Source organism: Desarmillaria tabescens (genome assembly GCF_030435595.1).
Source record: "Desarmillaria tabescens strain CCBAS 213 chromosome Unknown EV420scaffold_35, whole genome shotgun sequence".
In the NCBI taxonomy this organism is placed as follows: domain Eukaryota; kingdom Fungi; phylum Basidiomycota; class Agaricomycetes; order Agaricales; family Physalacriaceae; genus Desarmillaria; species Desarmillaria tabescens.
Window position 1 is genome coordinate 39,442 of NW_026848334.1, and position 24,649 is coordinate 64,090.

At 46.8% G+C, this 24,649-nt stretch overlaps 3 protein-coding genes across 3 annotated transcripts; 2 read left to right on the forward strand and 1 right to left on the reverse strand.

Annotated features, from left to right (window-relative positions):
* Positions 1–1,815: 1,815 nt before the first annotated feature.
* Positions 1,816–3,323, forward strand: EV420DRAFT_735793 (uncharacterized protein). Its single transcript, XM_060483253.1, has 6 exons — positions 1,816–2,060; positions 2,105–2,233; positions 2,285–2,714; positions 2,770–2,858; positions 2,907–3,120; positions 3,175–3,323. The coding sequence occupies exons 2-6, from the start codon at positions 2,196–2,198 to the stop codon at positions 3,217–3,219; spliced, it is 816 nt and encodes a 271-aa protein (XP_060327328.1). The 5' UTR covers positions 1,816–2,060; positions 2,105–2,195; the 3' UTR covers positions 3,220–3,323.
* Positions 3,324–9,867: 6,544 nt separating this feature from the next.
* EV420DRAFT_1482667 (uncharacterized protein) lies at positions 9,868–10,973 on the reverse strand (the record flags this gene model as incomplete). Its single annotated transcript, XM_060469918.1, has 4 exons — positions 9,868–9,914; positions 10,005–10,066; positions 10,217–10,295; positions 10,427–10,973. 4 exons carry the CDS (start codon positions 10,971–10,973, stop codon positions 9,868–9,870), a joined length of 735 nt encoding a protein of 244 aa, XP_060327329.1.
* A 7,925-nt stretch (positions 10,974–18,898) lies between these two features.
* On the forward strand, positions 18,899–20,533 carry EV420DRAFT_1646376 (uncharacterized protein; the record flags this gene model as incomplete). Its single annotated transcript, XM_060477904.1, has 12 exons — positions 18,899–18,993; positions 19,043–19,071; positions 19,125–19,143; positions 19,201–19,255; positions 19,304–19,330; positions 19,383–19,467; positions 19,524–19,589; positions 19,662–19,729; positions 19,779–19,848; positions 19,907–20,001; positions 20,052–20,210; positions 20,258–20,533. 12 exons carry the CDS (start codon positions 18,899–18,901, stop codon positions 20,531–20,533), a joined length of 1,044 nt encoding a protein of 347 aa, XP_060327330.1.
* Between the last annotated feature and the right edge of the window lie 4,116 nt (positions 20,534–24,649).

A 24,649-nucleotide genomic window follows, 5' to 3' on the forward strand; every position in this document is an offset into this window, starting at 1 on the left:
TCAGTAAGCACCGAAAGGATGTTGTGGAGTGAACTCACTGTGAGGACTTGAAGTAGACAGTAAAGCAGGTACTGAATACGAACGAATAACACGGGCAGTCAACAACAGTCAATGATAATGAAGCTTGCAGATCCGCTAGACAGGAGGGAATGATAATGGTTGGCGATTCATCTGTTTCGGCATTAGCCGCTAATACTCATATGGAAGACTGAGACATGCCCTGAGTCTTCCCAGTGGGATTACACGCCCTGAAGGAAAACCCGTCGGCCGCCATAATGTTCTACCAAATAATGAGATACAAGTGTTTGCATAGACCTAATCACTACTCACCGTCGATATAAATACCTGCTTGAGCCTCTCGAGAGTAGAAGAGAAGCTAGACCTCCGATAAGGTTGCCTGACATTCAGACAATGCTAGTTCCAAGAAATTTACCGCAACTTAGTCGAGCTCTCCACCAGCGTCCCCAGAGGTGATATGAAGATTTGTGAAATCTCCCAAGCCCACGAAGGCTTTGCTCAGAGAGCATCCTCATGAATTAAAGTTATACGCGCACCGGTGACGCGTATGAAACTGGGCATCTGAATAGCAAGCACGTTGTGATCCCCTCTGGGATGACACAAATCCGTAGTCGGTCTAAAGGTCGCTGAAGCAAGGTGAGCAAAAAAACGGAGAGAATAGACCTTGAGGCAGAACAAACTTCCATGCGCTATGGAGGAGGCTATTAGTACCTACAAAGTAGAGCAACCGCTGACCGGACGAACTTTTGTAGCACCAACAATAGGCAGGGCCAATAAGAGACCTTCGATCGAAACTTGAAAGCGCAATGAAGAAATCATCAATGACGTTGACTAAACCAGCATCAGACGCGAAATCTCCTAGGGAGAAGAAATCGCTAACACGCCCTTTGATTCTTCGCTAGACGTTAATCTGTATCCTTTTGGTTCTAATTCGGCCCTGCTCAGTGTTGTCAGGTGCGGTATCAGATAAGTACGCTGCGGTATACTGTGTGTAAGCAAAGGATTGTGAAGTTTCGGAATCGACACCTGCACCCGAGCACTGGGACATCCTGGAATTTACACTGTGTAAGGAGAGAAACACACGACGAAGGAAAAGATGGCTTGACACCACACAGCAATCCTCAGATTTGCAATTCCTTAGAAGCTAGCACCATAATTGCTCAGTGCCCACTTGGAATAAATAGTAGAACGCAGAGAAAGAAATGAAAATGAAAGAGCGTTAGCCTAGACCTTCGCACGGTCTAATCATGAAATCGAGATCCAAGCCCACTTCCGTTTTCTCCCGAAATGCCGGTGCCGCCCGCACACCGACAACTGCGGCATGCTTGCCTGATGACATCTATTTTGGGCGGAGTTCAATTACCATCCGAACCTAACCATCATCGCGCTCCGTTGCGACGCGGGTGTTGAGTATTGAACTTGCTTTGGACTTTGTCGATTCTTAACCGGAGGCCAATCCATTCTTCAAGGGATCTTAACGCATTCAATGCTCTCTTCGGTTCTTTCTGTGCTGGATACCTTCCTTGGCCTTCCTCCTGAGACACGTCAAGCGCGAGACCGTTTTCGTATACTTCGACAAGGAATGTAATAATTCACGGCAGAGTCCTTGAAATGATTCATTGTCCAACCCTATCCAACTAAAACTAACACAACCTCTTAAATCCACCCCTTCGCATTGGACAGTCAATATAGTCAATGTCGTCCACTCTCCGACCTATATACTTACTGTCCTCTCACGGCTGCCAATAGACTTTAAGGCGAAAGGATAATTCTGTTCTCCATTCAGTGTCGAATAATCGTTTCGGCTTATGGTCTTAGTTCGGATAGACTTGTGACCACTACATCATGGGAAAGGAGCACCTATGACTGCCTTTTAAGACTCACGGCTCCTCTCTTCCCATCTAACCATGCTATCTCCCCCGTTCCCAGACGACTGTCCCGACTCATCCTCTCCTCATTATTGACTACCAGCTCCTCAAGGAGGGCAATACAAATGAGATAGAAAGGCTCTGGGAAGCCGCTCGAAAGCTCGGTTTCTGGTAGTACGTCTCTTCCCGAAGCCTGCTCATATCATATTTCTGATAAGAGCAGCCTGAAGAACCACGGTGCCGAAGAAGACGCTAACCGCATGTTCGAGATGGGAGAGGAAACGATGAAATCTGCCTCTCGAGGAGAAGATGAAATACGAACAAGGTGACGAAGGCAGATCCTTCGGGTCAGTTAATTCTTTCTGGATAGTCTCATTCGACTTATCTTGTCCTATCAGATACAAAGCCGCAGGAAGTAGCGCTGTAGACGCATCGGGACAGGAAGGCACCATGGAATTCATCAACGTCTCCAAAGACGACGCGCTTGCCTACCCGAACGCTGTCCACCGCACCTACCCGTCCACGGTAAACGAGAGAATGGAAACCACCATCATCCCATTCGTCACCAAGTCGGCGAAAGTAAACGATACCATCCTGGGAATCTTCAATGACACACTTGGGTTACCGAAAGGAACCTTGAGCAAGCTTCACCCCAAGAACGAGCACAGCGGAAGCGAAGCGCGAACGACTCAGAACCCCCCTAGATACGCTCCTGACCGAGTGGCGATCGGGGCCCATACGGACTTCGGTTCCTTGACTTTTTTACATAACAGACTCGGAGGTTTACAGGTCCTCCCACCGTGCTATACAGAGTGGCAGTATGTCAAGGTGATCTTATGAGCTCTCTTTATGTCATCATGTTTGCTCAGTATTGGTGTTCCAGCCGATCCCCGGGCATGCGATCTGCAATGTCGGTGATGCACTGTCGTTATTCAGCGGAGGTATCCTCCGCTCAAATCTGCATCGAGTTCTGTAAGCCTGACGCTCCTTCATCTTCGTTCGTACCTCATCCGTTTCAAGGCCACCTCCAGGCGCTCAGTCTCATCTCGACAGATGGTCTCTAGTCTTCTTCACCAGACCAGGCAACTCGGTCATCCTTCGTGCGTTAGTTGAGGACAGTCCTCTCATCGCAGACACAGTCCACAATACTCCTGGGAAGAACTTCGAGACTGGCCAGACGGCGAAGGAGTGGTTTGCACGGCGGGTCAAGTATCAGAGGTTGAACAACAGGGTGGTAGGTCTTCGCTTTTCATTTTTGGTTCTTGAAGAACTCATGGAAACGGTGAAGGGTCCCGAAACGTGGAAGGCGAGTAGGGGGACTGAGAATGAATGATGCGACTGGTATTACTTTCATGAGCTGTAAGCCCGGTAGACACAAGAATGTCCGATTTGTATCTATCCAGTCGAGGACATTGTTTCATATGAAGCGTTTTGGCGTAAGTGGCTGGCTGAGGTCCTGAAGAAATTATCATGAAGCGAAGATTGTTTCCTAGTGAAGATGATTCAAACGAACTTAAGAAATGTTGCATTACACTGAACTGTTCGTACATCGACAAACGCCACATGTTTTACGGTGCAAGCCTTCACACACCGCGACTGAAAAATGGGTATAAGATTGAAATCATCGTGGCGTCGTATTCATGTTACTCCACGTCGGATGTGACGGCTTCGGATTTTCTGCGCAAACAAAGGAAGAACGATACAATCATATTAATCGCTTCCTTCGTCACTGAACAACAAGATATCTGAGCTGATGCGCTCCTTTAAAGTTGACATGGCTGCCTTCTACATCAGGCAACACGTCTGGGTGCATCAGCCGATGTATAACACCCATAGCCGAAAATATGTTGTCGAATTGAACCACTAACGAGCCCTTTAATGTCTCCTCACTAGTAGCAATTTCTATCAGAGAGGCTGATTACGAAAATGGGAAAACGACTCACTCCAATTGGACGAAAACCATGGAAACCCGACCCATTCTCGAGAAGAGTCTCCGGCAATCTTTCTTCTTCAATATATCGTGTTGCTTCCGGCTCAGAGTAAACGCAAGCGAACGACTAGCACCCAAGCTCATAGCCGTGATCAGACTGGGGTGTATCGTGTGATCCCCTACAGCCAATTCCATCTGGACTCCCGCCTTCGTAGCCTTGACTTGAAACATCTTCAGAAACTCCTCTGCAGCCAGTTCCGTCGCGAAGCCGAGATATGTTAACTGAAAGAACGACATCTAGTCACAGGTTAGATTTTCATAGCTGGTCGACTTACCTCTGTTTTCGGCAAGAGGGATGCAGAAACCAAGGCGGACGAGACCTCGTCAAATCGGTCTACCCATCCTTGACAAATTTCGGCAATTATCGGGGACGTGATGCCCCGTATTTCGACGCTTCGTTTCAACGCTCTCCTGGAATTCCTTTCTTCCATCGGGTACCAGTCTGGGAAGAAGCTGTTTTCGTCGTCGTGGACGTAATCAAATTGGGAATTTTTGAAGCTCCAGTCTTCGTGAAGGGGCGAGGAGAATTCTGCGTTCGACCCTTGCGTGCGTGCGTTCAACTGCGTTTGAATGCGTTCAACTCGGATGCGTTTGCGTTCCTTCGATGCGTTCAGTGCGTGACCTCTAATAGTTAGTCTACCTTCAAGAATAATACTACCATGTGTATTTATATGACGCACTTACCTACTTTCGACGTATTTACTGGACATGTATCGGCAGCTTTCTATGACATAGAAACAGTGTGAAACTATCTTGGAAAGCCATAAAGGCGTGTGAATTTAGCTATATATGTCTTAGAACATAATCCTCTTACTTCAGTATCATTTCGCGTTGAATCAGTTGTGAACCCTTGCATTTTTTGGACTTTTGGTAAACCGAAAAACTTGTGTGCACCTCTCGAATCGACGCAACTCGCTTACGCAACTCAAAAATAAGTCACGCATGCGTTATTAAATCGAACGCGAGCGTCGTTGTAGTAAACGCATGCGTTCGAGACAAAACGCAAACGAGAACGCAAATGTGACGATAGTTGTGACGGCGTGTCACGTTTGCGTTAGGCTGCGTTGAACTCGAGTTGAACTGTGGTGGCTTCTCCCGTTGCACTTCATATGTGCTCGGCTACATTCTCCAAGCTTAAGAGAGATTCTCCAATGGATTCCTGATATATGTATCTCACTATAATTTGCGGAAACGTACCAAGATTTAGCTGAGACCCCTTGAACTGGTTCTCTTTCCTCCGATCTGTTTATATTGCTCATACTATTTTCATACCTCTAACATAGTCCAATATCCCTGGAAGCCCTCGAGACGTGTTTTCCGGAGGGAAATATCCACATGATTGATCAGGTGGGACACTTAATCGGGGAGAGTGTCCTTCTTATAGGAATGTCTTTTCTGATAGATCGTTGTTAAGCAAAGCAATATATACATAAGATTTTGATAGCCTACAATTTGAATGCCGGTGGAACTTCGTGAAGGACATGTCTGGTCTGGATAGAAATCATGTTAACAAGCATATGATAAATAAGGATGATAGCCTACATTGAATGCCGTGGATGTATCCAGGAAACGGATCTCGAGTGAGCGTCAGATTCGTTGTAGTTGAAGGATTTCTTAGGAACAATTTCCTGTAGCTTCTGGATATCGAACCTCTGTGATACGCGGTCTATGGTGAGAATATGAGACGCATGGTAGCGCCCCAGAGAGGCAACAACGGTGTTCGGTAGTCGACCCTCTGCATGAGCAATTTTCAGCGACAGACGACTTCCTCCATTGGCCTGTAAGCATCGAGCAGCACAGTTCTGGTCATAAAAATACACGGATAGTCGTGTTTTCTGAGGTTGTATCTTCTCGACCTGAGTACCAGCCTTCATAGTCTCGAGGATGGTCGAAACATTGTATCCCGCAGGGAGATTTTCTACGTGGACTACTCGCTCGGTATAGTGGAGGGCTTGCGAAGAAACGCAGCGCAAAATTTGGACACTATGAGAACGCCGAAGAAGAGAATACAGGCTGGTCCATCTTAGCATGGTAGTAACTGGAAGGAGATGACATCGATCGAGAGAAAACAGATTCTCACGCCACAATCGCGACGGTGAATTACGTCATTGACCTCCTGGAGCGAACCTTTGGGCACCCATGTTCGTTGCCTTTTTCTAGCATCTCTTTCTTCTACGACGTCCAACATTCGTTCTAGCTCTCTGTTCTCAGGTATATATCGCATTAATAGGTGGCCTGACTTATTCACCGGTATTTCTAGGTCCATCTGGGATCTCAAACGATCTCAAAACGATCTGCCGATTTTTTCGGCATATCATAACTTCAAATATAATCAACGGTTTAACTTCCTGAAGTTTTATCCATTGAATAGGTGCTTCCAATGTCCTGACATCTTACCAAGAGACCATATTCTGTGTCTCTAAAAGTGACATGAAAGCCTCTTATCAAAAGTTCTCTCTAGCCTTTAGTAGTTATATCACTGTCTCCTTGAATTTTGCGGACTGTGGGCTAGTCTTCATATGGATACGAAATTGCGATCCGATTCGCAGTCGTCTTACAGGTGATTATATGCATTCCGTCACTTCAAAACCGGGTTTTCCTATTCAGTTCTCTTTATCCAGCGCCTAACAACGCTAGTGGTGCGGCTGGCCGAAGATGCCTGTCATTCATCAGTCTCCGGCCACAGTTTCCCTCCGCATAGCAATTGAATCCAACCGCTGCCTATTATGTCCGTCCCATCCCGATGCCGAAATGTAGGTGCCAGTAGGCGTCTTCGTCTTCCATATTCTTTCACACATCCATCCAACCCACTGCGAACATCAACGGGTCATCGTGACTAGTGTGTCTCAATCATTTCCATTCTCGATGCCGTTTTTTTCTGATTTCCCTGAAGTCCACCAGGTACTTCGGACCGTGGGTTCTGATATCTGTCGTCGGAGGCTCGTAAAAGGCGAGTGGCAAACCCTGTCATGGTTATTGCTAACCGACATCAGTCGCACTTGACGACCTTGCGTCTGAAATGTCATGACTTGATAATAACTCTGCTGGTGAAGCTATTCACATGTCAATAGTCTGCACCAAAATACCCATTCACCGGTGAATTCAGTGCAAAGCCAATCCACACTTGGCATAGTGCCTTGGCGATTTCATTATGCGATCTGGTCCCGGTTCTGAATGCGGAGCCAGAAAGCGCCCAGCTGGAAATCGACCTCGGAATCTGAATGACGCATCAAAGATTTGTGTTTTTTGTTTCATTCGGAGATCTTATGGAGCGCAACAGGTTCACGGACTATGAAAATCAGGCGGCTATTACATTCAATTTGTTTTTATCGAGCCGTCTCTACGCGCTGGCATTGATTAACCCTGGCTGCGAGTCATACTGTACGTTTATTTGGCTCATGTTTTTCACTGACCTGTTCCTGCTCAGTGCCTTGCGCATTGCCGATCTTCGCATACACAGCCATGACACTATACTTGCGGTTATTGATTCCATGAAGTTTGAACCTATGCCGATTTGCGTTATTCTCGTGCTTCGGCCTCTGTAAATCTACCTATGACATGGGTCTACACGTGTAAGCCGGATCTCTTTTCCTATATGTTGTATTTCTGTGATCCGAACCGTCATGGTCTGCACTAAGGAAGTATATATCATCACAGGACATTTATTTTAGGAGGAGACCGGTACTACTTTTTTACCCTGTCGAGCTGTTAGCTCGTACTCTTCCTCGGAACTCGGACCGCTGACCAAAGCGTTAGTAACAGCTTTGGACGTCATTGAGACAATCGTCGATCATATATATGCATTAGGTACAGGTACACTAGAGCTGACCTTCACGAAGCAAATTTGGTTTGGGATTGGCTCGACCTCGGCGCCCCACGTCGAAATTGACTGAATGAAAGGGTCATATTTCAAGAACAGATTTCACTACTGCATAACCAAATGAACGTGAGGAAAAGCTGATTACGTCAATTGTGGCGCCTTCAAATGGTGACGTTGGCCCAGATCTGGGAACTTGAAGGAGAACGAAAACTCAATGAGTTTGGTGCCACACGATGCTGTTGCAATCTGAAAGTTCGGGTTCGGGTAGCCGATATCCCCGACGCGTTCCATAAGCATTACTCAAGTAGGATTCTGTGGGGACCATCTTGCCGCGAGCGGTTGCGGACGACGTATTGAGTCTTCCAGGAAAAGATTGTCCTCGTTTCCTAGGCGCCTTCATACCGGATGATTTAGACCTTGTTAGAAAGCGTCCGAAATGAAAGGTGAAATGAAGGAAGACAGGGGTGGATTGTCAGCGGCCTATCACGGCGATTAGGAGCACGGCATCAACTGGTGCTCTGTAGAGCTAGAGAAAAAAGTCGCAACACCACTTCCCGAGTAGGTTGCAAGAAAGTTTTTCAGGGGAAGGGTCCACCACATACTGACCCTAAAACCGAGTATGGCTCAGTATCCAGCGTGTACGACAATTATTATCAAGTTGAAGTTGAACGGACCTGGCAGCATGTGATTGTCAGAAGCGATTCGTGTCCCCTACTTTCAGCTGAGAGCCTTAAGGAATTAACACAAAGATAGATAATATTCGTCCTACATCGAAAGGTGGATAATCACAAGGATACATTACCACAATACGGCCAAGAAATCACTGTCCAAATAGGAAAATGGGATCAGTAGTATGGGAAATTAAGATCATAAGATCGATTGTGAGTCATAGTGCATCGTTCAAGTTTTACGAAGTCCCCCGTATCAAATTATCACCGCTGTGGAGTATTCCGGAGGTTTTCCAGCGTGTGGGCAGCTGGTCTAACCAGAGTTTCAACATAGAGAAGTCCCCATGGGCAAGAGAATCTGTATCGCTTCGATATCACTTGCCAACAAGTTTTTTTTTTGCCGTAAGCAGTGATATAACAATCAACGAGGAGTCACCTTGTGACAATAACGATACGGGGAAGAAATCAGAGGGACATATAGGCGTAATGCGAAGAGTTGGCAGGAGAGAATGTCGACGATGTTCACCATTCAGCAGAGTTTGCTGATGCAACGAAATCCAATGTGACACATCGATTCCAAGAGTGCAATTACTGATTAAAGCTTACAGCAACCCTATCAGTGACAATCATGGGCGACTCAAGGAAAGGTCGGCGGAGGAAAGCTCTAGGAACTCCAATGTGGCAATGCCCACCCACGACCGAAGCTCATCGCAGACTGGAAACAACGATAGAAAAACCTTCTCCCAAGTCCCGTGGCAAAGACCGGCAACTTGGATACGTCGGCCGAAGGTGAAGCGCCAGATGCTTGCCAAACAAGTGTAACTGCACACTTGCCTCTAAAGACGACGACGTCTTAATGGCCGATCATTTACCATTGGTCAAACTAGGTATACCCCTCTGCTGTCGTGTTCTGCGCTGTTGGATTTCATCGACGAAGTGTCTCAAGATGCAGGAAGACAGTGGTTTTTAGTACTTTTTACTTGCAACACGGTAAACTGCCTCCCATACCATCATGATTCCTTTCATGTTTGCGATGGTATTACTACGCAATTGTCATGTAATTCTTTGTTTATGTGTTCTCGATGTTTTTGCCGTGAATTTTAGTGTAGGCTAATGCAAAGTCGTATTTAGCCTCCAAATAGATAATGCGCGCGCTGGGACGCACTCTAAACAAAGAAATATCGGATGTTCATTTATTTTTGTGTACGGATACCGGGCCGACACCTACTTGCTTCAACTACTACGAAATGATAGCCCCTTCTCACCGTCTTCTTATCAAAGTTCCAGTGACATTCCGTAGCATTCCACAAAACCTCCGTTCAGTGCTACGGATTGTTCAGTCCGATGAACCATAGTGGCTCTGGTGATGTACAAATTGCCGACATTGAGACTCTTACTCGTGGTTACAAATCTAAATGATCTGAATGATAACACTTTCCTCGTCCGTGGTATTGCCAGTGATAACATCAACTCTAATTCTTACGCTTCCGTCCGACATACCTTCTACAGTCCGTGAACGACGGCTTCTAAGGACTTTGCGGCATAAGCACCTACAACAATAGCAAGTATTCCCTGGTAGCGACCTTCTAGCTCGTCATATGTAGGCGTGCAACTTGGAGATAAAGTCACATGTGACTCACGTCGCAGAAATACCTCAAGCGCCTGGGCAGGAGAAACGTGGTCGACCAGAATGTATCGGTGCCTACATTACTATCGAAGCTGTCAACTCGAAGATAAGCATTTGAATATACAACGATTACGTGCGCATAAATATTTGCAGTGTAAATTTTCCACGATTCAGGTGACTTCTCGTAATAATTCTTGGACAGCGGTAACTACAATAATCCCGCACCTTATCATGTTCGCTCGAACCGGATCCTTTAACTTCGCTTCTACTACTACCCTTGGTCTGGCCGAATCTCCTTGTCGCTCTAGGCATACATGCATATCTGGGGACCTCAGGCTATGCTGCTGAATCATTGCTTGATGGAGCTGCAACGTAGTTGATGGCTTAAATTTTCGTGTTAGTAAGTATTTCCAGGCTCCAGTTCCAACGGATTACCTATCAGTACTCCAGAGAACTTTATTTTCTGGTGGCTCGTTCCATAAGGTATCATCTCTCCGAGACTACGGATGTCGATGCAACCAAACGTCATGAATGACGAACTCAGAGGGTTGAAGTCGTATAAGCGCTCCTTTCCGTTCTTCTTCTCAACCCTGCTAGGTCTGGACGATTCAGGATCAGCTTCTGATCCAAAATAACTTATTCGACTGCTAGATTCGTACAGAATTTGACAGGAAATATCAAGAACTATCCACCTCCGCGTGCGTAATCCCTGATCTTCTCGGTGCTTAGCAGATTTTGTCGACATATCAAATGGCCCCGCGCTGAGCCAGTGCTCCCCGACGTCAACCATGTTAAGATTGACGTGATATTCAATTTTGTTGCGACTGCGGCACGCCGATGATGATAGCAACACAATGTCTAGACCCATCTGCCGAAATGTAGGCGACGGTAGGTGTATACTTCTCCCAGCACCCGGAGTAATTTCTCCGATAATCCCACCACCATAAATCTTCCTTATCCAAGCCCTCTCCTTACCCCACATCGCTTGAAATGGCAACCCTGCAGGCTCGGTATGAGATCATGCTTCTGATGCGAACATAATAGCGCTCGCTATCTGCCCCTCGGAACGTGATTCCCTAGCCTCTCCCAGCCTCTGTTATTCATTCCACATGACAGGGTACCACTGCCTCCTGTCCGACAAAGCTTGTACGCGGAACTCACACGGAATCCCATCATGACAATGGAATTTCTTAGAGGGGACAGGAAGCGAAGCAAGCGCGCCCTCCCTGGAAACTCTATCACACAGTTTTCCGTAAAATAGTTCCGCCCTTGTCACGGAAGGATTTCTAGCCTTTGTAATGTAAAATATTTTGTCGACTTTAGAACTTCAGCGGTCCGAAATTTTGAGTCAGCGGTTTAACCACTCGATCGCTGGGAGGGTACGGTGCAAGACCCTGCCCTACCGCCGCCGACGGGCTCGTGGTACTGGCCGTCCTTTTGATCTGTGTCCAGCAGCACGTTTCTTTCCAAGCGCGGCAATACCCGTTAGGAGAGTACGCTCTTTTGGACCTATTTCAAGAAGTACCCCAGTTTTCTACACAGTCAGAGTTGCGTCAAAACTTGATGAATCCGAGATAGGTGGCGCACATTCTGTTCTGGTAGTGAACGGTTGTCGCCTCGTATCTGGTATAGCCTGAGGATGAGTGTACATGCAAGACGATCAATCCTCGACTTCGTGTCTAGACCGTTCAGAGCGTCATTAGTGAAGATCATTGATAAATGAGGAACAGGAAGTGGTTCGGTTCGGGCTAAAAATCCCTATCCGACGCCACCGTGCACCCGCAGCGTCAAAGAGTCTATCTCAACAGCCCAGACAAAAGGAAGCGGAAGAATTTGTCAAGGACAAAAAAATCCGAAGATCTGCATCGGTGGCGATGATTTCTCGTGAAGAGACATGCATAATGAATGTAAAGTACACGCTGCGCCACACGGCAATTATATTGAAGAAGTGTGTGCTATGCGCCGCACATCGTCAAAGTCAATCATCCGGGATGGCGAAGGCACCGAGACAGACCCACAAGAGTAATACAATTTGGGTGGGTCGAGACTTGGGCAACAGAGAGACGGTTAGAAGCGTGTGCGATGTCGGAGTTGACTTGAAGGTGGAGAAAGTCTTGGTGATATGGGGAAATCCGAGAGATAGTTACAAGCCAAGGTGATAAGGAGTCGTCTTTCGTGCTCTGTTGGGCAATGATAGACGTGAAGAAAGGCTTGGTGGTTGCTACAGTAACTCGGGGGATAACGTTGTCCGCCGCTCGCGGCTCACCGATTGGTCTAGAAGACATCCGAGACAGGCGCTCGTGGTTCTAACTGACACAATGAAGATTAACTCTAGGTAGGACGCTTCAGCTGCCAAGTCAGATGACTTTCTTGGTACGTTGGAAGGGAATGCCAGGCCTTCCTGAAGATACCGTTCCTTGGGCCCAGAGCAGCTTCAGCTCACTTGGTAGGACGGAGAAAAGGATGTCATAAGTCACAGAAATTTGGTATTTCATCCGACGGAGAAAAACATGTACCTGGGAAAGTGATGACGAAGGTCGCTGCGTCATTCCAACATTGTTGAAATTGTAATCGTACCAATATTTAGGTCAGCGTATTCCATACGAAGCTTTGAACGGGCGGCTGGCACGAATGCGACACTGAATATTCCCAATGACCACGAGGGCAGCATCATCCTGGTACACGTCAGCAGGGAGCAAGATCCTTCAGGTTTGAGCCAGTTACTTGATAATCACCATATATACGAGCAATAAGTGCTCCCCAAGGGTTCATCAAACCGCGGATACATATTACGTTCAGAAGTCATGCTTGCATCATGCATCCAAGTCGGGAAGGGCGAGTGAGCGGCCAGGACAAAGAAGTGCTCGCCAAGTTACCGGTTACTTCTGAACACATTAATGAACACCGCATTATGCACCTTGAACCGCGCGGCTGGGGAAGCTCGAGAGTCAGCTGAGTCGAACACCTTCGTAGTGCGCGACTTACCTTCATATCACAAAATGTTCAATGCCATAGAAGATACCACCGGGTTTTGAGAAGCTATGACAAGCTGCATGGGGTTCGTCAAGATTCCAAGTGCTGTGGTAATAGAGACATCACCTTGATTATTCCCTGCGGGCAATTAATACACTGAACCGTCAGAAAAATCTTAGCTTGAATATTCGAGTCCAATCTTGTATAGATGACGGCAGATACAGCGTCATCCTATTCTCTGTCAAGCAGGGAATGACGAGCTGCCAGTGAAGCCACTTATACTTGATAATTCCGGCTTGCTTCGACCACCCCACATGAATCATTCGACTCCAGGACAGATGTTGCGAAAAAAAGTCGGACCGGATATCCGTCAATTTGAGCATCAAAATGAACGAGGTGCTGGAACAAGCAGGCGCTTACCAGTGTACCGATTACTTTCCGCACTGTTACCCCGAACCGCGGCTGGAGAAGCGCACTGTGCAGTTTACTTAAATGGAAGTCGCACCAGTGGTTGTACTAATTCTCTGAATTTAGTCTCGTTTTATCCGAACGCTGTTAAGTACGTACTAGAAGAAACTCAAGGTTGAGATAATTCGGCGGGGAAAAGCCTGTCTGAATATTTCCCGGAATCATTGTCCTGCAGCACTGTAACGTTTATCGAGTATTCATGAATACTCTGACCTACTTCCGATGTAAGGGTAAGGGTATCGAGGGCTCTTCATGATTGCTTACATGCACTTCGTGAGACTGACATCGTATTCGAAAGATTATTTCAACGAACCAAATGCCCTCGCTAAATCATCCTGAGAACACTTCGGTTCAACCAAGGTGCGGCATCGTCACCCGCTTTCGGCTGAACTGAGTCTCAAGCTCAGTTATCACAAACACTGTGAACTACTGCACAAAAAACGTACAGCAAAAGTGCTCTAATTTCGTTAGTTTTGATACTCAGGGCTGCTACCCTGAATCATGACCTTGAAACACGTATCAGAACAAAGAAGTACGGACATAAGAGAATAATCAGCACCAGTTGATTGAGACCGACTTGCTGACGGAATGTTTTCAGAGAAGCTGAGAGAATAATCAAGAAAGATATTAAGATCCATTAAAATTTAAATGATACAAACGTTCCCTTCGTCGTCCAGTTACAAATCACGCCGTTGTAAAATGCCCACTGGTCGCTCGGGAATGAGATACCAAACATTTGATGACCACCGAGCTTTGTCAAGATAATTTGGAGGATGGATACCACCCAAGTCATTATCTAAATGAAGCGGTATTTTCCTCTCGGACATAACACAGGAGATGTCGAGCATGCGAAGTGGTTCGAAATTGAGTGGCGGTGTGGCGGTGCTGACAGGCCTAAAAGGGAGGTCACAATAGTCGCACAGAACGTGATGTGACCGTGTTGCGCTCGGAACTTTACTCTCTCGACCTTGCTCTGCTCAGAACTACGCCAACGTTGCACGGGGGAATTGGATATTGTTAAATAATCCGTCACCAACAGAGGTAATGTCTTGCTTCAAGTATTCTATTCTTTTCATGACTACATTATTCGCCCTTTTTTCCCTCAGAAGACCGCAAATACTAACTACCCTAACGCCACCAACCTCATCCTTATGACCTTGGGCAGTCATTGAAGTTTCCTTATTAACTTTCAGCGCATCGGCCCGCTTTCTATATGAGGACCTGCTTGTCATCTACTCTCTCTGTCTTTGGCAGTATTCTCGGAAAATTTGTCACTGAACGAGCCGCGAATAAGGACCTATACGTCTATATTAGGTCAGGGCCGCCTAATCGAATTCTGTACCTCACGACTCGACTCGAACTGTTCACCGGCCTTGACCCGGAATGGTTTAGCTTCTTATCCGGCTGAAACCCCTTAGCATCAGTCAGATCCTACTACCCGTTTCCCGATATATATAATTCTGTCACCTGAATACAATCTTTTCGAAACGAGCCCCACCTCGGGACTGGATAAAAAGCAGGCAGTTGTGAACAGCACCAGCACCAGTCGAGCCCCACCTCGTATCTAAACCAATACCGCGTCCTCCTTACCCAGCATACCCAACACGATGTGCACCTTATCGTCATCCTCTGTACCAGTTTGCTACCATTCCGGACACGAATCCTCAATCCCATCCTCAGAACCATCTTTGGGCTCACCGCTATCGAATACGAGTCGCGGAGTCAGCGAGCCCCAGTGCTGCCATTGTGGTTGGAGAGGTGCTCACGCGCCAGGGTGCCCCTTCGGATAAAGGGATAAAGGAATGCGATCATAATTCTGTGAGTTATCCTTCTCTTCTTCCTTCTGTTTTTCAATCGCTTACGAGCTCGTTCATCATCAGATCATTTGCCCAAACCACATCACATCCTCTCACCTTCCTACATTGTTCCCTTTCAGTTACATTCCATCATCGTTATAATCGCTGTCCGTTACTATGCATCCGCGTTCGATGTCATGTCGTATACATATCTTAGCATGTTGCTTTTCGTCGCTCACTCTTGTACATATATTTATCTCGCGTATCATACACCAATCGGTGTGATCTGTATAATTATAGTTAGCTAATTGTAACAACTGCATTTATTCGTCATGGTGATCTGTGCCTGTTCCGGGCTTAATATGTTCCGCAGAGACAAGAGGTTCGCGAAGTGATATCTTCCGATGTCGTAACCTTTCATTCAATTCTGATGGATGACCGGACGAGTCGACAGAGTATGAGAAAAGACGTTGATGTCTTACTCTGCCTTCCGAATCAACTCGGACCTCAGGCTCAGAAAGGAATTTAGGAAATGTAGTTCCAATGAACATTCGCACCCGCTATGCTGATTTATCCAGGAATGCTATGTAGTACATATTGTCAAGGACCGGGCGAGTATTCAGATACAATACACCGATACTTAAAATAGCACCATTATGTCTTGTTTGTTCCACACAACGTTGAGTCGCCGGTATGACAGAAATTCATACAACTTGTAATGTATGACGTGCATTCTGTGGAAAAACAACCGGCTTATACGAAAATCGCACTATCAAACCCCGGTGGAGCTTCCGTGAGTAGAGGAAACTACGGTTCAATTGAGAAAGGCTTGACTATCACGACGATCAACCCTAGAATCATGATGGAAGATCAAAAGAATGACGAACCTGTGGTCAACTTTCTGTATAATGCCTTTGATAGGCCATCTTAGCGCCTTCTTGCGGTGCAGCGGGAACTTGGTTTAAACCGAAATTAAAAAGGACCGGCGTGCATTGTGGTCAGCGATGACTCAGAGGCCGGAAACAAGTTAGTTGTCTCGTGCGGGGTGCGTCGTCTTAGATGTGCGAGTGCTGTAGTCGCCGCAGGTTATGCGCCATTTGATGGTCCCGGCGGCTAGGTCAAGTTGTAGAGAGCTCAAGCTGGCGGAAGTAATCAATGTCGGGTATCCCAGCTAGTAGGAGCAATGCGGATTTAACATAAAATAGCCTTGGCCGCATAATTGTAATGATATATTACAGAGAGACGGCGGCACTGATCGGTAAAATACCAGCCGTAGTGCGGGAATTGAAGATGTGTAGTAGCTGGTATCATAACATACTAAGGAGCGTTCATCATCTCAGGAAGGTTCAGCTTACTCACAGTCTCGTGGTTGGCTGTACGAGGGAATCAAGATATCGCAATTATTTCGTGGTACCGGTGGGAAGGTATTCCGAGTCAAGTTAAAAGTAGGGCTGTCACTTTTCCTGTGCTATCAGAATGATTCGGATATTTTTTGATAAATACATGTCGTGAGACATACCAAATACGCTCTTGCAGGTGGCGGGGGGAATATTGATAGTAATCGCGTCGTGATCCCCGCTAAGAAAGGCCTCTTAATAATTTCCACAAGGGCTGTGCGAATGAGTGAATGACAGTAGGCTGAATCAGTTCGAGCTGGGCGAATATCAGAGAAATTACAAGTCACCGCAGAGTTCGAGTGAAGCAGCATATCAGATCGCGAGGCGCATAGAGTACAGAAAGTGGTCGGTCTAAACAAAGTCGGAGTTGTGAGTGGTTTTTATCTGAGAAGCTAATGAGTGTCGGGTACACATAATATAGAAGGAAAGTTGAACCACAGTTTCAAGCAGATTGCGCCCAAAAGTGGTGTAAATACAAGTATAAAATTTGCTCTTACACTGAATTTTATTGCCATGTAAACCGAATTACGGTGAGCAAGGACAGATCACTTTCTGAAAGCTAGATGCCAGAATACCTGCGGGGACATGGCGAAGAGACGAAGCTCAAGCGTCGCACCAAGTCAAACGGACCATAGTAACAATGAGTCATCTTCACTCACCTATGCAGACGAATGCGATGCTGAGGATTGAGAGCGTTCATGGTAGTTCAGATAAAATTAAAGCAGCTGGGAAAGATAATGAAGCAGCGAATTCCCACTGAAGTCCAGCAGCAACAGGATGAGAATTGAGCAAGGCGCAAAGAACCGGGCGGACGGTCCGAACGGTTCATGCGCGCCGACTGAGATGCCAAACAACTACAACTTCAACCTTTTCATTGAACCACGACGACCGATATCTCTACCCATTTCTTCATGGAAGCTGTGGTTGGTACTGACATAAACCAGTCATAGATCTTAGTCCGTCAATTTATTTATCTGCCGGGTCCAGTATGGACCAGAAGGATAAAGTTTCGAACCATTTCAACGCGTACCACGGTGCAACCGAATTATTAGGAATCGGTTTTATTGATGTGGTGGAGCACCACACAGGAAGATGAATTTCTTTGATTTTTCACAAGGTAACACAGCCTAACTGTCAGAGCGGTTGCTCATCAGTTCTTTTCTGTACAGTGTTATGTCGTACTCGTGCTGAAGGAACGGTCTATACGCGACTGCTGGATTGATTTCCACGAGTCATGGATCTTTTGTAATGTGATTGATACGGCATCTATCGATAGACCATGCTGTGGTCAGTAGTGCCCCACAGGTTGTTAGGATGTTGTAGTGTTGAACTCATTCTCTCGCGCCTAATTAATGGAACAGCCGGCGCTTAGTCCCAATTTTATGATCCCACGCGGTGTACACGATGCAAACCCGCATTGACGCGTCGAAATTCTTTCAACCTTCCGATTGCTATCCTTAGCGGCTGCTCTCACCGCGACTAGGGAGCACACGAGCACCGTTCACATCACATGCGTACTTGTCGGTATGTTCGTCTGACGTTGCTTGGATCCCCGATACTGATATACTTTGATCCAGTTCATTTCGGCTTCGGCGCACGTTCGGTTTTACGATATTTCGCCCTCGGCCTAGTCTGATGATTCATCGGCTTGCTCTTATCCTCAGATCCTAATTCATGGAACAGGCAGCAAGCAGTATGGGTGATGCTTAAAAACACATCGATACACGCCCTTTACAGGCAGCTGCGCCGCGTTCGCAAAACTAGTTCTTGACGTCCCAGAATGATGCCAGTTACCATTGTGTCTTTGTAAAAGTGTTTCAGTCCTTAACAAGCCATCTTGCAGTAATTGCGACATTTTCTTTTCGGATTCTTTGACGCTTCAACTCTTCAACACGCTGAGACGATTACGGTCTCTTTGCTAGGTCAAGCTCCGCGGTTCCTCATTCCCATCAAGGTATCGATAGTTCAGCGTCTCTTGGGTGTCTGTCAGTATTTTCCCTATCTGTCAGCGTTATTTCTGTTTACTCCGTTCCTCAGACTATGAATTTTCCCTGATTTTCGCTGCTGCACTCACAGCGCTCGAGCTCCCGCCTTCTGCATTTCTCAACGCTCAATTAGTCGTTGTACATAGCTGAAAGCTACGGCTACACAACTCCATGGTTTCAGTTAAAAATCCGGTGCTCCTGACAGGTGTTCTATATTTAGACCCTAAAAATTCCCAATAGATGTCGCGTGTCGTACCTATCTCTCCTTACTTTCTCCCATCACTCAGGATGCATACCCCCGTCGTCGTTCTTTTTATCGCCACACTCTCTACCGTAGGCGCGCAATATAGCGCGACCTATCTACCTGATACCGCACCCGACACGTCTGAGCAAGGGTCAGAGTGGGACCAACAAATGCGGAACGACGTCTAGTCAGTATTCGATGTGCCAGAATGTCTACAGTGCGTTGTTATCTTGTCAATCTTGGGCGATATCATTCCTGATGTTCGTCTAGTCAATGGCGTCGATGATTTGTACGTTTCGCCTTCCGGCCCCTGCCTAGGTGGATCACTTACATACCCACATTGTAGCTGCCTATGGGCCCCGCCCACAGCAGGCGCCGATTCTACAATTGGAAATACAGAGGTTCGTCGAACTCGCCATTTTTCTTGGAAACGCTAAAGGCTCCCACAGCGTATCGAAGTCTCTTGGTGCCTCAAGGTTGCCTTCTCCAGACCCTTTGCTCTGTCCGCTTTTTCCCAGTTTCATTTAGGACGGCTACGGTACACGTCTCATTCCCAATGGTACTATTACAGGCGCACATTTCGTTCAGACGCCCGACTTTGTCCAAGTTACTGGTACGTATATCCCTGACGTTTGATAGGAATCATTTATGAAACAGACTATTTCACAGGAACGGGTGATTTGACTAAGCTTAATATCCCCGCTGGCGATGCTGGTGGAGAGCTCGATCCTCATGGTGCCGACTGGGAATGGTAAAGCATCGTCTTATTGTCGGCTGATGTGCAACACTGACTTTGTTGAATATCAGGCAACCCAATTGGCGGTTTGGTGTTCTCTACTGCTTTCGGGAAGCTCGAACAGGTGTTTGAATGGACGGTACACAACCTATCTTTCCCCTGAACGCTTGTATCTCAATCTCTGACAGAATTTTATGGCTGCTGACCAATTCTGCCTCAGAGCTTGCAATCCTGCCGGGAGCATGGCGCCTACATGGTGTAAGTAGAGCAAAACTGTCGCTTTGTCCCAGAATCGCTGACCGTCTTCTGAATTTAGGTCAACATATCTACGACGAGATGGGATGTGCATGGAACATGCCCGCCAACTACGACGCTGGTGTATTCGAGTCATGTCAGGGTGACAGCGGACAGGTATTCCTTTCACAGATATACTTTGCGCCCTGTCCTGATGCCGTGATTAGCCTATGGGTGTCTACGGCACCGCAGCGTTCCACCAAGGTGACGCTTCTACGCCCGTTGCTCATCCTGTACCGTCTTCCTCGCAATGTACGACTTTTTCTGCTATTGGAGGCGGGAGTGCAGTATTGACTGGTGTATCTACCACCACGACTGCGACAAGCGTACGTTTTTCTGTATTCCTCTTGTAATACTATGCTTAATTGCGTAGTCTGGGACTTCTACGGCGACGTCGACCAGTTCAAGTGCGACGAGTACCGGAGAGGGTGTAATGAGTACCGGAACAAGTACTAGCGGAAGCTCTTCTTCGCGTACCGGGACCACCACGCGGGGTGCTTCCAGTGCTGGTGCTTCGTCTACAGGATCTGCTGCTGCTGCCAGCTCGGCAGGTAGATCCAGTAGCACCTCAAATGGAGGTGCTGTTACGTTCGGGCAGTCCTGGTTTGCTGTCCTTGGTGCGATCATGGGCGGCCTGGCTGTGCTCTAGCATAATGATGGTGGGAGATTTAAGGGTTTCGGACTTTAGTGGTAATGATTTTTATTTAGGCATGTACTTGGACAACCAATATTAATCATCTACGATCTTATAGAGTATTACTTTAGTTTAGCTGCAATCAGGAAATGACGAGTTCTGAACAGCTTTCGGCTTATATAATACGAGAACATGATTCTTTACATTCTTTTTTTTTTCCAATGATGCCTACTTGCTTAAAATAATTGTATGTTCCCGTTCCTTTCAAGATCCCTTTTTCTGACTTAGAGGCTTCACAGTGACGGTCGTGGGCATACTCTTCGTCCGACATCATCCGGCTCAACTGCTGTTGAATCGAACCGCTGAACCAACTCGTTTTATGATACGAGTTCTAGGAAGGCTGTTCCTTTCTTCATGGTTACAGTAATAAATAACTTCGGCACAGCGTTTCACCTGGTCCATCGTTCTTTCCGCCTTTGTCGAGTTCCACGGAATGTGGCTTCTTTTCTGTCTTGTCCCTGACCTTTTGGGCTTCTGAGTGACGGTTCCTTTCTTTGTCGCAGGACCACACGTTGAACCTGAAATCGAAGCAAAAAAGGTTCTGATCTGGGCTACTGTTCGACGGTCCGTGGGTTTAGGACAGGTACACTGCGAGGCGTCCTGATCCTGGTACTGATGACGTTCTGCCGTGGTGAAATGTCGCGAACACTGTATTCATCAGCTGTGCATCGTGGTGCTTTGGTTCATTTTCAGTCGACCCTAGGTACGTCTGTTGAATAATCGTCGGACGGAACTAATTATAATTCAGTTGTCTTTGCCTATTCAAACCATAATACCTCTCTAGGGCACATGCGGACATTCCCGTACTACTCCGTCTAGGGATAGGCTTTCTGGTGACAGGCTTTATCCTCCACAAAAAAATCCAGTCTTTCGGTTCTGATGATCTCCAAAAGATCATCATGCTGTACGTTCTGTGATTTTGTCTAATCCTATTCAATACATCCTCTTCAGCACCTAAAGACCGTTTCATTCGTTACGTGTTTCTGCACACGGATGATCAGCATCACCATTTCAGCTGATAGTTCGCGATGGAAAAGCTCAAGCCGCTCTTCCGAATCACAGATGCTAAAGTGGTTGCCATCGGGGAGACTTTGATGCCGTTGTCACCGGTCGTGTTGGTGAATGATCGCTTCGCTCTGGTTTTGGGCTGGATCCAAAGCTCGAAGCTATGTTCCTCTTCGTCTACAATAGGTAGAATGACTGCCTATGTTCACCAGCGTTTCGGCAACGGAGATACTCTTCGACAGAACCATTGATCGTTCCCTGATATTTGAGTGATGATCTGCTTCATTAGCGTCGAGACTATGGGGCTTAGGAGGTCCAACATGAAAACGGGCACGACGGTGAACCGCATGGTCAGGTCTTCTTCAGGCAATATCCCGCGAACCTCGCGTAGATCGATTTATGATGCCTTCCTTCTCAGCACGACGGGACATTAGGTACGTTCCTTGATCTCTATCCGTTTCCCCTGGCTCACATACATAACCGCAGTGCTGTGGAATATAGGCTCTGCTTCCGGTCTTCATTAAGTCTTGGGCTTCACGCGTATGCCCCCCTTCCAAACCAGGTATACTGAGTGTGATTCTTTCCCATGAATGTCACTGATCGTGCGAGAAGGGACGATTCCGATTCGGACTTGGCCTTAAAAGGACCAATTGCGGTGAAGCCTACGGCATTTATCTCGTTTCTTCGAGCTGTAACGGAGTTCGTGGGTGCCATGAACCCGCTCGCTGACTTTTTGGCTCCTAACATCAACTTTTTCCGAGTCCAGCCCATGTTCTGGGTCCAAGTCCACCATCGAGCTGTTGAACATCTGGATACAAGACCTTTCAATGGTACAAGTCTTTCTCGTCCCTGTAAAATAATATGATGGTATGGTCCTAGATCTTCCGCTGCCTTAAACGGATTCTCCAAGACATCCCTGATCGCTCTGCGTTTGAAGCTTAGCTTGATCCTTGATTGATGTGGCACCTGCTACTACTACTTCTCAGGATCGGAAGATAACGACGCATTAAAATGTGGGGTTGCAGCATTCGGTTCGTGGTTGTATCACAGCATTCTGGTCCCGGTGCTAATATCAGCTAATCCTTTGACAGTCACATTTTCCGCGCTATCGATGTGGCGTTCATCTCCCGTACGACGTGAAATAGGGAGTACTCTGAACTGCGATTCCGCAAAGTACGATACCAACAGGTGAGAGCTTCTATCACTTCTCCGGATCTTGGCTGATAGACCCTGACACGTATCCAGGGCGTCCTCTTGTTCCGAAATTCTCTCGAACGGAATTCGGACGAGTTCATGGTTTCTTGAGGTGGATGGAGCCTTTAGCGATGAATACGTAAGCCCATACTTATCACTTGAGGGCGAGGAGTGAATACTAACTCATGTATAAAAGTACTGATTACCAACGCTCGCAAAAGCTACCAATTATCTGCCTAGCCTTTATGCTCATCATTGTTATATACTCTGCATAAAGCTAAACAACGGTCAGCAGTGATTGGATTGAGGATACAGGATGCATTGCAAATTATCTTTGCGGTAAATATTTCGATTCTTTAACCCAGGCGCTTCGTCTCTTGAGGAGATTTATTTCAGGAGCCAGGTGCCGGTTATACGGACATAATCTCTTGTAAAAGAGTCCTTTGAATATCACACGCTTGACAGCTTCATTTGCGGACCGGAACCCACAAAGGTTACTCACTTCTTATCTTCGATGTTTCAACTTACTTTTCTGTTTTCGCGGTCTAATCAATCTCATTGTTTTGGAAGGTAAATGCTTAGGTTTTTTGTGCGTATCGAGGAGATTTGACGAATTAGCAGTTCGGAAAATGTAAGCGCTGATACTCAATTTTGTTATGGGGTGATTAAGTTCGAGGGCGTATGACTTCAGGCAGAAGCCTTACGAAGGGAACAAGCCCAAAACAAGCCCTATTCGCGTCTACTATGTCAAGTTATGATAATGAATCCCGTTCTCGACGTCATCGGCTCCTTCTTGGTCGTTCAGACTCGTATTCAGCAGGCTGTCTATCACTCTCTAGGCAACTTCGCCACTATTTCTGTCATTATAGGTGGCATTCACGACCTTGTGGTCTCATATAATATCATACCGCGTGCAGTTCAACTTTCGCTTCCGTTTCCGAGCCTCGAAAGGTGAATCTCATGTTGTGAAACTTCCAGGCATTAACAAGGTTCCATTGTCTTGAACTCCTGCCCCCAAACCCCGTTCTCAGATGACTTAGGTGCCGGGTACAGAGCCAGTTCTTGCCAAGATCAGCCTCCTACCGACAATACCAAAGTGATTTTTTCCGTACTTTCCCGGAGCCCTTGTATTCATTTAACTGGTCTTACCGCCACCGGTAGAGAAGGGCAGACATCCGCTCCAGGGAAGGAATGATGCTACTCTACCCTGAGCCTGGTTCAGGGCGCTACTAGCCGGCATAGAGTCCAAACCACGGCGATCTCTACTGCCTCGAATACATTGTACTGCCTGCATATTCACGCGATTTTCCGTTCCACAGGCACATACCCCTTTACCGTGGAATCAGAATACGAATGTTGCTGAAAAATGTGGGTCGTCTTCGATTATTCACGGGAGGAGCATCGGCGAGACCTTTATTTTCTGAATCGACGCGTATAACATGCGGATGCATGTTTATATGCTATCACATCCTTCACTGAGTTCTCTCTAAATTTTATACTGTTCAACGACACGCTTTCTTCTACACGGAAACGGGGTGCAAAACGGGCGTTTTATCTCGAAGTCTTTCTAGAATCTGGATTGATGGCCGCCATCCGGCTGCACTCATGCCTGCCGGTCTTTATCGCTTCCAGACCGTCATTCTTATCGAAGTCAACATCGAGCTTCTCAGACTCGGTGTCCTACTCCTACCTTGATGCTGCGTCCATGAGAAGGCGTTCATTCGATTGCTCTTCGTCGTGTGCAAACCGCACATTGTACTTACTCAGCGTCGGATCAGCTGTTAAATGAAGAAGTGTTCCTCACTTTCTTCGGAAAATAGGTGACACGCATGCTCGGACTTCCTGCTGTTATTTGGCAAGAAAAGATCACAG

Bases quoted from the DNA above. Each gene is read 5' to 3' on its own strand.
- EV420DRAFT_735793 (XM_060483253.1), top strand. From the start codon at position 2,196: ATGAAATACGAACAAGGTGACGAAGGCAGATCCTTCGG. The intron at 2,234-2,284 runs GTCAGTTAATTC...TTGTCCTATCAG, and splicing joins GACGAAGGCAGATCCTTCGG to ATACAAAGCCGCAGGAAGTA. The intron at 2,715-2,769 runs GTGATCTTATGA...TTGGTGTTCCAG, and splicing joins CAGAGTGGCAGTATGTCAAG to CCGATCCCCGGGCATGCGAT.